The sequence below is a fragment of the Pristiophorus japonicus genome, chromosome 22, assembly GCF_044704955.1.
Source record: "Pristiophorus japonicus isolate sPriJap1 chromosome 22, sPriJap1.hap1, whole genome shotgun sequence".
NCBI lineage: Eukaryota > Metazoa > Chordata > Chondrichthyes > Pristiophoridae > Pristiophorus > Pristiophorus japonicus.
In genome coordinates, this window is record NC_091998.1 from 45,627,420 (window position 1) to 45,640,985 (window position 13,566).

The following is a 13,566-nucleotide window of genomic DNA, read 5'->3' on the forward strand; positions in this document are numbered from 1 at the left end:
GGATTTTGACCCAGCGACGATGAAGGAACGGCCGATATATTTCCAAGTCAGGATGGTGTGCGACTTGGTGGGGAATGTGTAGAGGTGGCGGTGTTCCCATGCGCTTGCTGCCTGGGTGACGGGCGAATTGGACTTGGCGTGAGATAGGATAACTTTCCAACAAATTTGCAGTGGAGCAAAGCTGAGCAAATTGACAAAGCAAATTTAAACAAAAATGATTGCTGAATATTTAAATATGTAGATATAATCTATAACATGGATTTAAAAGTGTGTAAAATGGACATAACAGCAGGCTTTGCATTGCCTAGTGTGGGAGATGTCTGCAGCTGGCTCTAGCCCCGCCCCCTCGCTCCTGTGCTCGCCCCTCCCTCCCGGTGACGGTGACGTCAGTGGAAGATGGCCGGGGCGGGCGCGCCGCCATTTTGAAGGGCGGCCGCGGGCTCAGAGAGCGGGGGAGGGCACAGCAAGCGCCATCCGAAGCCAATCCGCCGCCATCCTCTGCCAGCTCGGGCCCGGTCTGTCCGCCAGCAGCCTCGGCCGCATCGTCGGGCACCGCGCTCACACCGGGGACCTCCATTTCCAGCCGATTCCGCCATGGCAGGTGAGAATTGAAGCATGAAAAAAAACACACACACACACACACACACACACAGACACAGGCTCCCCCCACTCCCCCATTCCTGTCTCTCCATCAATCCCCCTTTGCTTGGATTTGGTTTTCTTAAAACATGGAACTATTTTTCCTCTTCCTTCACACCCCGGAGCTTCTCATTCAAGGCCTGGGGACTGAGTGCTGAAGTCATTCTGCCAGGGAGTGAAGATAAGGGGTGGAACAGGGCAGCAGCAGAGCCTGGGGAGGACCAAAGCCTTTAACATCAATAATCATTATAATTGCTGGAGTTTAAAACAGTCTATTGATTTATTTTACTAAGAACCATCCCCTAGGCTAAGGCTGGTAGGATCTGCCTCTTTCTGAGTGCCTCCCAGCATCTAATAATGTTTAATTTATTAAAAATGTAATTATTGAATGCATATTTATTAATTTTTTTCTCCCTCTCTCTCCCATTCATTCAGGAGTTGGAAGTGGTGGCAATGACATTCAGTGGTGTTTCTCTCAGGTGAAAGGGGCTATAGACGATGATGTTGCAGAAGGTAAAAACTCCCCCCACACAGTTACATTTCCCTCTAATTCCTCTCTCCCCTCAGCCCTGCTTTTTGTCGCTGTGAGTGAGTGACTGTGTGTGTGTGTGTGTACATCTCTGCACTGGTGTTTGGTGGGGTTTTTTTTTTCTGTGGGAGATTAAAGCGTCAGTTGCAGTTTTCCTGTTGGCTTTTCCTGAATGCGATTCCCATTTTTTTTTGCTGATGTCTGGGAGGATCTGGAGAGGCATGGTGTGAATTACTTGGGAGTGAATGTAATTGTGAAATGCTCCATTATGTTGTGTGTGTGTGCATGTGTACTTTACGTGCAGGGTGGCTGTGTTAATTGAGGGTGGGAAGAAGTACAGCATTTAACAGTTTAATATGAATGGGATGTATGTTGTGGACATGGTGGCATGGGCGAGGGCTATTAATCCATCATAAAACATGCCCGTTCTCTGTGATTTGCGTTTAATAGTTGAGTGATCTGAAATACAGCAGGCCTTCAACTGCTGAAGTTGGAACTAAAGTGAAGGAGTTCTTTGCTAAAATACTTCTTGCTGGGGCCCTGGCATTCCTTGCTCTACATCCACTGACTGCTGCTCGCATTAGGATGAGTTAATTAAAAGTCGCACAATTCTGATCAGTGAAAAGCAACAAGATTTTTATTTCTCGTAGCTATCCCGTTGATTTTCTGCATGGCAAGATAGGCCACCCAAAAATAATATAACATGTACGCGCCGATCCTGGAATACAATTCTTGCGGACTGTTACAAGGTTTCAGATGGATCTCTGAGCTGATTTGATGGATGAATACCTGATGTGGTTCAGCTTTGAGTGAAGTTGGTTCAAACTGCAGTAATGCAGTGTGTTTTATTTCTGGCAGTGTCATTCTGATTTCAGTCAATCATAATGGTGTGTGGTGCAATTTTAGTGCTACATCTATTTCAGCCTTAAAAAAACACAGCATTACAATTCTGGATTGTTGCCTTCCCAACTTGGGCTGTGTCAGAGGGGATTTTGCGTAACATCCGGGTGAAGTGCTCCTGATTACAAGTCTCGGGCTGGTAGTAATTTGAAATGAATCAAGTGCACTGCATAGGTGTATTGCACAACAAACTGGCTTAGGTGTGTATATGAGATAGAAGGCTGTTGATGACACTGGTTTTAATCTGTCAATATGGTTTTATGTGCTACACTGAGTCTGAAGTTCCTTGGAAATAAGAGGCTCCTGTAAACTTGATCAGCGCCCTCTTAAAATGAATGTGAATCACGACTAAATTCATTGATCTATGTGACGTCAGTTTGCATGTCTTGTGCAAATATGCAGCTCTATTTGTTGGCCTTTGGTATTTGATGGAGGAGCGAAGTGATGGGTAAAATTAAGAAAAATAAACTTTACACCCGTGTTGACTGAGAGGGGGATATTGGGAGGTGGAAAGAAAGATAGACTTGCATTTATATAGTGCCTTTCACGACCACCGGACATCTCAACATGCTTTACAGCCAATGAAGTACTTTTTGGAGTGAAGTCGCTGTTGTAATGTAGGAAACACGGCAGCCAACTTGCGCACAACAAGCTCCCACAAACAGCAATGTGGTAATGATCAGATAATCTGTTTTTTTGTTTTGTTGATTGAGGGATAAATATTGGCCCCAGGACACCGGGGGATAACTCCCCTGCTCTTGGAAATAGTGCCATGGGATCTTTTACGTCCACCTGAGAGAGCAGACGGGGCCTCGGTTTAACGTCTCATGCAAAAGACGGCACCTTCGACAGTGCAGTGCTCCCTCAGCACTGCACTGGGAGTGTCAGCCTAGATTTATGTGCTCAAGTTCCTGGAGTGGGACTTGAACCCACAACCTTCTGACTCAGAGGTGAGTGCGCTACCTCACTGAGCCACGGCTGAAACATGGACAGATGGAGGTGAATAGTGCGGTGGGATCTTTAAACATCTGGAACAGGCAGCTGGGTCCTTGGTTTAGCATCTTACCTATAGTGTGGAACCTCTGATGATGCAGCCCTCACTAATGTACTGTGCCCGTGCCTGGCTAATTGCGTGCTTATTCCCTGGGATGGGACACAGCCCAGGGGCAGGACTGCGACTGACTGAGCCAAGTGATGTAACGAACGTGGGATACGTGTGCTATGTACTCGAGACAGATTTCAATGCTTAGTGCAAGGCATTCTACTCTCGATTACTGGTTAGATTACACTGTTAGTTTGCATTTATTGAAGCATGCACACCGTGTTGCCATCACGCTTATTTACGTGCTGGTGCACCAGTGTGCTTTAATCTCAGGGCTGAAAGCTGGGTTCAGAGAAAGGCAGAAAGACTTGCATTTATATAGTGCCTTGCACGACCAACGGACATCCCAAAGTGCTTTACAGCCAATGAAGTACTTTTTTGAAGTGTTGTCACTTGTAATATAGGGAACGCGGCAGCCAATTTGCGCACACCAAACTCCCACAATCAGCAATGTGATAATGACTAAATAACCTGTTTTAAAAATAAGTCATGTTGGGAAATGTACCCCGCAACCCCCTCCACCCGACCCTCTGGTCCTGCCTGTTGCTGGCCCTCGCCAGACGGGTGCCCCAAAACCTGCTTCCTACCATCTTGCTTTCATTGGAGTGACGAGGGGCTTTGCTGTATTTGCGAGCAATTTAAAGACTGTGGCCCACAGTGGAGGAAGAGCGTCCTTGAGGGCGCTGTGCATGCGGAAATCAAGCGCAGACAGCGGAAGGAGCGTGCGGCAAACCAGACTCCCCACCCACCCTTTCCTCCCAACGACAGTCTGCCCCACCTGTGACAGAGACTGTAATTCCTGTATTGGACTGTACAGTCACCTGAGAACTCACTTTGAGAGTGGAAGCAAGTCTTCCTCGATTCCGAGGGACTGCCTATGATGATGATGCTTGTGGCGTGGCCAACTGCATTCAGGTCATTGGCTGCTGCATTTCCTACATTACAACAGTGACTACACTTTAAAAACTACTCCATTGGCTGTAAAGCGCTTTGGGACGTCCGGTGGTTGTGAAAGCCGCTATATAAATGCAAGTCTTTTTTTTAAAAGCCAGTACATCTTAATCTTGTGTAATGTTTTAATAAATCCCTTCAAGCTGCTGCCAGTAATAACGACAGACCTGAACACCTACCAGCACTTGAAGCTGCCATTGTGCTGCTTAAGATTTCCAGACACAGCCCAAGTTTGTGCAAGAGGTGAATCGACTGAAGGGCAGTTCAGTTGAACCCGAGCACACACATTTCACCCACTCACCCTTGCATTTTACTAAAACCTTAGCGACAATGTACAGCGCACAAATGTGCAGTTGGAGGAAGCAACTTTGTCTTGTCTTTACAGGCCCTGCACTTTGATCTGTTACTGGGTGTGTCTATCCGCTTATGGTAACTTGAAAGATTGTTTCATTGCAACTATGTTACTGTGATTTCACGCTGATATTTATGAGGTGATTTCATACTCTGCCAACAGGGTTGTGCTAAAATATTAGTGCTTCAGTTATGCTGCATGTTCTCATAGCATCGCAAAGCGTCTAGTGCTGCACTGATGCTAAACTAAACTGTCTCCGTGCTGTCCGTCTCGGTCTGAGCAATTGTGGGTTTACGTAAGCTGGTAGTGGATATCTAGACACGGGGCCCAACTTGACTCTGGACTGAAACGGAATGAGATTCCCATGGAAAAATAAAAGCCCATGGGATCCATTGGATGTGCCAAGTTGGATCCAAAATTGGCCTAGTGGTGGGAAGCAAAGGGTAATGGTCTATGGTTGTTTTTGTGACTGGAAAGCTGTTTCCAGTGGGTCCCGCAGGGCTCCGTGCCAGGGCCCTTGCTTTTTGTGGTGTATATAATCAATGGTTTAGACTTCAATATCTGAGAGGGGTGGGGGTGCATGATTAAGAAGTTTGCAGATAATACACAAATTGGCCGTGTGGTTGATAGTGAGGAAGAGAACTGTCGACTGCAGGAAGATAACAATGGACTGGTCAGGTGGGTAGGAAAGTTGTGAGAGTGCTCGTGTTCCCAGGCAGTGTACCATGCTCTACCAGGCAAGAGTGTTTTAACAGTTCTAAAGGAGCGTGGCAATTTGCGTGGCTTTCATCTTGCTGAAACCCAAACTACGGCTACCAGTACCCCTGCATCAAAATGAACCGTTTGACACTGGCAATGGGAACCCCTGAAAAGGGTAGCTGTAACCATGGCAACAATTTGCACCCGAGTGTTTAAACTCAACATATCTTGTATGTCTGTGACGGTGTATTGGGAAGATTCGCTACTTGGCATGATACTAAGCATTCGACCCAGATAGGTTCCACGGTCAGCCCTGGGCTGGTGCTAATTAGGTAGCTCTACTGGCATGTTGCGAATGACCTCTGTGGCCCTGGCTTGAGGAAGGGGACTTCGTTCAGGGTACCAGCTCCTGATCACCATTGAGTGACCTATTGGAAAGGGTTGCTTGTGTGTGGGTGTGTTGCGTTCTGGCTCTGATGCCTCCAGCAGTGGAACAGTGCCCAACAGTTTTGGCTCGTGAGAGAAACGGCCCCTTGGTTGAGGTGTAGGGGGATAGGCAACCCCTGTGGAACTTGTACCCTAGAAAAAGTAAGGGCTTTCAGTCTGGGAGATATTTGGAGAGGAAGGCTTTTTAAAAAAAAAAGTTATTTGGAATTCAAGACCTTTAAAATATTCAGGCTGCTTGCTGCACCACCTTTCACTTTCGGATAATTTGCTGTCTGTTCCTGTTAACATTAGAAGTGTCACTGGTGGCTGAGAGTTGGTAGGTGGTAGACCATGCTTGGGTTTGAGCGCACAGCAGATCTTGTCCTTCCACATTCACTACGTGGGAGTGCAACTACCTGCTGATGCTGCTGTTAAAGGGATACCTGGTCGTGTGCTGCTTAGTACAGTATATATAATGCTATTTTGAACGAACTACACTATACTAAGCAAGACACAACGATAGCATTATTTATGGTGTCAGCTGTGGCTCGGGGTAGCACTCTCGCCTCTTGAGTCAGCAGGTTGTAGCTTCAAGACCGACTCCAGAGACTTGAGCACATAAGATTAGCTTGACGCTCCAGTCATCATCATAGGCAGTCCCTCGGAATCGAGGAAGACTTGCTTCCACTCCTGAAGTGAGTTCTTTGATGGCTGAACAGTCCGATACATAGAAACATAGAAAATAGGTGCAGGAGTAGGCCATTCGGCCCTTCGAGCCTGCACCGCCATTCAATGAGTTCATGGCTGAACATGCAACTTCAGTACCCCATTCCTGCTTTCTCACCATACCCCTTGATTCCCCTAGTAGTAAGGACTTCATCTAACTCCTTTTTGAATATATTTAGTGAATTGGCCTCAACAACTTTCTGTGGTAGAGAAATCCACAGGTTCACCACTCTCTGGGTGAAGAAATTCCTCCTCATCTCAGTCCTAAATGGCTTCCCCCTTATCCTTAGACTGTGTCCCCTGGTTCTGGACTTCCCCAACATTGGGAACATTCTTCCTGCATCTAACTGTCTAACCCCGTCAGAATTTTAAACGTTTTTATGAGGTCCCCTCTCATTCTTCTGAACTCCAGTGAATACAAGCCCAGTTGAACCAGTCTTTCTTGATAGGTCAGTCCTGCCATCCCGGGAATCAGTCTGGTGAACCTTCGCTGCACTCCCTCAATAGCAAGAATGTCCTTCCTCAGGTTAGGAGACCAAAACTGTACACAATACTCCAGGTGTGGCCTCACCAAGGCCCTGTACAACTGCAGCAACACCTCCCTGCCCCTGTACTCAAATCCCCTCGCTATGAAGGCCAACATGCCATTTGCTTTCTTAACCGCCTGCTGTACCTGCATGCCAACCTTCAATGACTGATGTACCATGACACCCAGGTCTCTTTGCACCTCCCCTTTTCCTAATCTGTCATCATTCAGATAATAGTCTGTCTCTCTGTTTTTACCACCAAAGTGGATACGAGAGCCACAGACCCTGTTAAAGGTGAGACAGACATTCGTCGGGCTGGTTTGCCGTGCGTCCTTCTGCTGCCTGCGCTTGACCTCTTCATGCTCTTTGCATTGAGACTCGAAGAACTCAACGCCCTCCCGGATGCACTTTCTCCACCTCGGACGGTCTTCGGCCAGCGTCGCCCAGGTGTTAGTGGGGATGTCGCACTTTATCAGGGAGGCTTTGAGGGTGTCCTTTTAATGTTTCCGCTGCCCACCTTTGGCTCGTTTACCATGAAGGAGCTCCGCATAAAGCATTTGCTTAGGGAGTTTCGTATCTGGCATGCGAACTATGTGGTCTGCCCAGCGAAGTAAGGAAGTGCTTCACTGTTGGATGGACCGTCTTTCGGAGGAGACTCTAAACCGAGGCCCCGTCTGCTCTCGCAGTTGGACGTGAAAGATCCCATGACACTGTTTTGAAGAAGAGCAGAAGATGTTCTCCCCGGTGTCCCGCCCAAGTTTTCTCCCTCAATCAACATCACTAATGCAGATTATCTGGTCGTTATCACATTACTGTTTGTGGGAGTTTGCTGTTTGCAAATTGGCTGCTGTGTTTCCTACATTACAACAGTGACTACGCTTCGAAAGTGCTTTAATTGGCTGTAGAGCGCTTTGGGATGTCCTGAGGGCTGTGAAAGACGTTATAGAAATGCAAGTATTTCTGTGTTAGTGGAGTGCTACCTGCTTCCTTGTGATGTGTGTGCTGTGCTGGCTGCGAAGGAATTGTTTACCCACTTGGATACTCCCTCCGCTTAACAATGTGCTATTAAAGTTTGTGCTTTGCAAAAACTTCTGGCACCGAGGCTTGTGACAATTACGTGATTTACTGGATCGTCGAGGGCTTGACTGGGGTGACTGCGGTGGGAATAAATATCCTGTTGAGACTGTTTCTCTGAACTGCAAGTTTCAGAATAGAATCGGGGGCATGCTGTTTTAATAGGTCAAATGTGAGCATCATGAGGTCTTTAACTGCAGCACATCCCAACAGCGTCTTACTGGAATTGGTTAAGGAGTTCTTTACAGCCAATCTGTTGCTGTTTTTGGGAAGAGATTTGTGACTGTGTTCCTGTGGCTGTATTAATTGACATTGAGCTCTGCATTGATGGAACCTATTGAAATTGAGACCTGTAAAGATGGGCTTGGTGCTGCTGGAGCCTATGTTAGAAACATTAGAAACATAGAAAATAGGAGCAGTAGTAGGCTATTCGGCCCTTCGAGTCTGCAACGCCATTCAATATGATCATGGCTGATCCTCTATCTCAACCATATTCCCATACCCCTTAATGCCTTTTTGTGTCTAGAAATCTATTTATCTCCTTCTTAAATATATTCAGTGACTGGTCTCCACAGCTTTCGAGGGTAGTGAATTCCACAGGTTCACCACCCTCTGAGTGAAACAATTTCTCCTCATCTCGGTCCTAAATTTCCTACCCCGTATCCTGAGACTGTGACCCCTTTAGTGGGGAAAATGCTTGAAGCTATCATTAAGGAAGAAATAGCAGGACATCTAGATAGGAATATTGCAATCAAGCAGACGCAACATGGATTCATGAAGGGGAAATCATGTTTAACTAATTTACTGGAATTCTTTGAGGATATAACGAGCATGGTGGATAGAGGTGTACTGATGGATATGGTGTATTTAGATTTCCAAAAGGCATTCGATAAGGTGCCACACAAAAGGTTACTGCAGAAGATAAAGGTACGCGGAGTCAGAGGAAATGTATTGGCATGGATGAGAATTGGCTGGCTAACAGAAAGCAGAGAGTCGGGATAAATGGGTCCTTTTCGGGTTGGAAATCGGTGGTTAGTGGTGTGCCACAGGGATTGGTGCTGGGACCACAACTGTTTACAATATACATAGATGACCTGGAAGAGGGGACAGAGTGTAGTGTAACAAAATTTTCAGATGACAAAGATTAGTGGGAAAGCGGGTTGTGTAGAGGACACAGAGAGGCTGCAAGGAGATTTGGATAGGTTAAGCGAATGGGCTAAGGTTTAGCAGATGGAATACAATGTCGGAAAATGTGAGGTCATCCACCTTGGAAAAAAAAACAGTAAAAGGGAATATTATTTGAATGGAGAGAAATTACAACATGCTGCGGTGCAGAGGGACTTGGGTGTCCCAAAAAGTTAGTTTGCAGGTGCAGCAGTTAATCAGGAAGGCAAATGGAATGTTGGCCTTCATTGCGAGAGGGATGGAGTACAAAAGCAGGGAGGTCCTGCTGCAACTGTACAGGGTATTGGTGAGGCCGCACCTGGAGTACTGCGTGCAGTTTTGGTTACCTTACTTAAGGAAGGATATACTAGCTTTGGAGGGAGTACAGAGACGATTCACTAGGTTGATTCCGGAGATGAGGGGGTTACCTTATGATGATAGATTGAGTAGACTGGGTCTTTACTCGTTGGAGTTCAGAAGGATGAGGGGTGATCTTATAGAAACATTTAAAATAATGAAAGGGATAGACAAGATAGAGGCAGGGAGGTTGTTTCCACTGGTCGGGGAGACTAGAACTCGGGGGCACAGCCTCAAAATACGGTTGGGCCAATTTAAAACCGAGTTGAGAAGGGATTTCTTCTCCCAGAGGGTTGTGAATTTATGGAATTCTCTGCCCAAGGAAGCAGTTGAGGCTAGCTCATTGAATGTATTCAAATCACAGATAGATTTTTTACCAATAAGGGAATTAAGGGGTATGGGGAACGGGCAGGTAAGTGGAGCTGAGTCCATGGCCAGATCAGCCATGATCTTGTTGAGTGGCGGAGCAGGCTCGAGGGGCTAGATGGCCTACTCCTGTTCCTAATTCTTATGTTCTTTTCCCAGCCAGGGGAAACATCCTCCCTGCATTCAGTCTATCCAACCAGGTCAGAATTTTATACATTTCAATGAGATATGTGTTACTAGGGTTGCAATAAATTACTTGAGGATTGAAATATGTCCAACAGTTTTACAGTCTGCCCTTCCAAACCCAGGTTGAGTCTGCAGAAAGCATTTTGAGCTGTAATGTCGAACACTGGGGTGAAGTGCTGGTGGGTGCACATCTGGTGGTGGGACCGATTTTAAGGGGATGAGTTCAGAGTATTGCCCGAGAAGTACTGCGCCACATTGTCATGTTGGCTAAGGTATAATCTTTACCCGAGAGTGCGTACTATATAAAGCTATTACTTTGGACAGAGGGTGAAATAAGTGTCCCCGCTCCACTGTTTCTGAACATTCCCAATTTGCTTTTGAGTGATTTATGGATATTTAGCTGTACTATAAATCATCGGTGTGTTATAATCATTTTGTTGAGTGTGATTGTTCAAGTACAGCCTCAGTTCAGCTCACCTGGTGAGCGCAGGTTTAACTGTAACTCTTCTTCCGTGTGTTTGAAATACTTGAAGGAAATATTTCAAGCCAGGGGAGATACTGAGAGGTTGTTTTCCCCCCCCGGGGGCATAGTCTCGGGGTAAGGCCTTTTAAGACTGAGATGAGGAGGAATTTCTTCACTCATAAAGGGCTGTGAATCTTTGGAATTCTCTGCCCCAGAGGACTGTGGATGCTGACTCATAGAGTCTATTCAAGACAGAGATAGATATATGTTCAGATGCAAAGGTTTAAGGGATATGGGGATCAGGTGGGAAAGTGGAGTTGAGCAAAAAGAGAGGCTTGCATTTATATAGCGCCTTTCATGACCACTGGATGTCTCAAAGCGCTTTACAGCCAATGATGTACTTTTTGGAGTGTGGTCACTGTTGTAACGTAGCAAGATCAGCCATGATCTTATTGAACGGCGGAGCAGGCTCGAGGGGCCGTATAGCCTATTGCTCCTATTTATTATGTTCTTGTATTCCACCGGATGGCTAAGTGCATTATGTATTGCCGCAGAGACATCGCAGAAACTGGTTCAGTCAGTACTGTATTTATTGTTCTTGGCCAGGGCAGCAGTTGGGGTGCTGTAGTTTGCATTAGCTCCCCTCTGGGCTAGGAAGGTATAAAACCTCCTTGTATTCACACTCCTGGTTGCTAACGCGTGGCTTTTGAGCGTGTGTGGATGTTGGTTCAGGGCAGGGGCAGTCTTGGCTGAGGTGGTTGCAATCGCTCGCTGCCATTCGCCAACCAGGCCTAGGGCACTGAGGTCAATTCTTGCATTTACTTGTCTGGGTCTTAACTCGCACCAAGTCCCGCTCACCCATCACCCCCTGTGCTCGCTGACCTACATTGGCTTCCAGTTAAGCGACGCCTCGATTTCAAAATTCTCATTCTTATTTTCAACTCCCTCTATGGCCTCGCCCCTCCCTATCTGTAATCTCCTTCAGCCTCACAACCTCCCGAGATATCTACACTCCTCTAATTCTGCCCTCTTGCGCATTCCTGATTATAATCGCTCAACCATTGGTGGCCGTGCCTTCTGTTGCCTGGAGCCCCGAGCTCGAGAACTCCCTGCCTAAACCCCTCCGCCTCTCGACACCTCTTTCCCCCTTCAAGCGCTCCTTAAAACCTACCTCTGTGACCTTGGTCACCTGTGCTAATTTCTACTTGTGCGGCTCGGTGTCCGATTTTTATCGCATAACACTCCTGTGAAGCGCCTTGGGACGTTTCACTACGTTAAAGGCGCTCTATAAATACAAGTTGTTGTTGGGTTCAGCTAACCTGGGTCAGACTGGGTTTGGAACCTGGGACTTTCTGTATGGTTCCCTTCAATTTTGTTTTATGTGGGCGTCCCCTTTAAAGGGCGGGCCATTCACAATGCTGTGCTTGCGCGGTTTTTCCTATTTAAATGCCAGTGAACCGGCTGCATGGGTACTGCAGAGTGCTGCACAGCTTAAAGGGACCAGGACTGGTGACCATCAGCCACTAAGCATTTGAGGAAGCACAAAAGCAATTTCTCAGGCTAACTTTCAGTTAGGGAATGCATCAATATTTGCAGGGTTCCTCCACATACCTAAAATTTGGAAAAACTCCTCTTGTCTTTGACGCTCTGAGTTCCCACCCTATGATGTAAACTGGGCAGGTTTCATTGTGCTGAAAGGATAATAGAAACACCTCTATTTTAAATTCTTCTGTGCAATACAAAGGTATTATTAATTTTGGGCAGGCCCCACAGCATCTCCTACATGTTATTCTGTAAAATACTGTCTGTCCCAGTACTTATAATAAATTAACTTGTGGCCAAGTTCTTGGTAATGCTTAGATGGGGGCAGGGGAAGTATATCCATTATACACTATTCTGTTGCACAAAGCAAGTAGCAGCTCTACACATACAGATTTTTCTCCTCCCTTCCCTTTAAAATGCTCACTGCTCCCTGGGGTGCGTTTCACAGGTGCTGCAAGCGTTTTTCCGAGTTATCATTTCTCTTCGCGGCAATTGTCGGGAGTCTGATCAACCTTGAAGGGAGTGAGAGCCGACATTACAATCAAACCCAGCCCTGTCTTCATCTGATATCCAACAAGAGTTCAATGCATAGCAATTAGGGGAGGGACCCCCTAGGTGCAGGAACCTCCCGCACTGAGGACAATTGAGGTGCCTCCATCCACTGCACCAACTGAGAACAGCTAATCGCTATAGCCCGGGGATTGAATTATTGGATCTTCCCTGTGTGGTGGCTCAGTACTCTTGTGTTCTCTATCAGGCCATTATCCCAAGCATCAAAGCACTGACCACACTCGACCAGCTCCGTTGGGCGGGCCACATCATCCGCATGCCCGACACGAGACTCCCAACGCAAGCACTCTACTCTGAACTCCTACACGGCAAGTGAGCCCCAGGTGGGCAAAGGAAACGTTTCAAAGGCACCCTCAAAGCCTCCTTGATAAAAGTGCAACATCCCCACCGACATCTGGGAATCCCTAGCCAAAGACCGCCCTAAGTGAAGGAAGAGCATCCGGGAGGACGCTGAGCTCCTCGAGTCTCGTCGTCGAGATTGTGCAGAAAACAAGCGCAGGCAGCGGAAGGAGCGTGCGGCAAACCGGAATCCCCACCCACCCACCCTTTCCTTCAACCACTGTCTGTCCCACTTGTGACAGAAACTGTAATTCTTGTATTGGACTGTACAGTCACCTGAGTAGGCCAGGATTTCGAGGGACTACTTATGCTGGTGATGATGGCTCAGTACTATTCCAGCCAGCTGCATTTCACCCACCAGTGATCCTGCTCCATCAGTTTGTTATTGGGTAATGAGCAAATGTTTAGCAGTACTTGCTTTTTGGATTGCAGAAAGTGCATTTGTCCTTTTATTGTGTATCGTTGCATCATTTTCTAAACATCGGCACAGCGGCCTGCGCTGAGGATCGATTTCCGTGCTTCTGTGACTCCATTAGACAAATGTAACTTTTGCCTTTCTTTGTGGAGCTGGTGTTCACTTTGTGATAGAAAACATACTGTGTGGCACCAACAGGTGTGCCAGCCCTCCGATCCAACCGTCTGCATCACTGGGCA

At 46.9% G+C, this 13,566-nt stretch overlaps 1 protein-coding gene across 1 annotated transcript in view; it reads left to right on the forward strand.

The window, feature by feature from the left end:
• Nucleotides 1-380: 380 nt before the first annotated feature.
• The window catches only part of LOC139235011 (serine/threonine-protein phosphatase 2A 55 kDa regulatory subunit B alpha isoform), a 97,238-nt gene continuing 84,052 nt past the window's right edge, over nucleotides 381-13,566 (forward strand). The window contains exons 1-2 of the mRNA XM_070866088.1: nucleotides 381-601; nucleotides 1,075-1,152. Coding sequence (XP_070722189.1) covers nucleotides 595-601; nucleotides 1,075-1,152 — 85 coding nt within the window. The 5' untranslated portion in view covers nucleotides 381-594. The remainder of the gene's footprint in view (nucleotides 602-1,074; nucleotides 1,153-13,566) is intronic.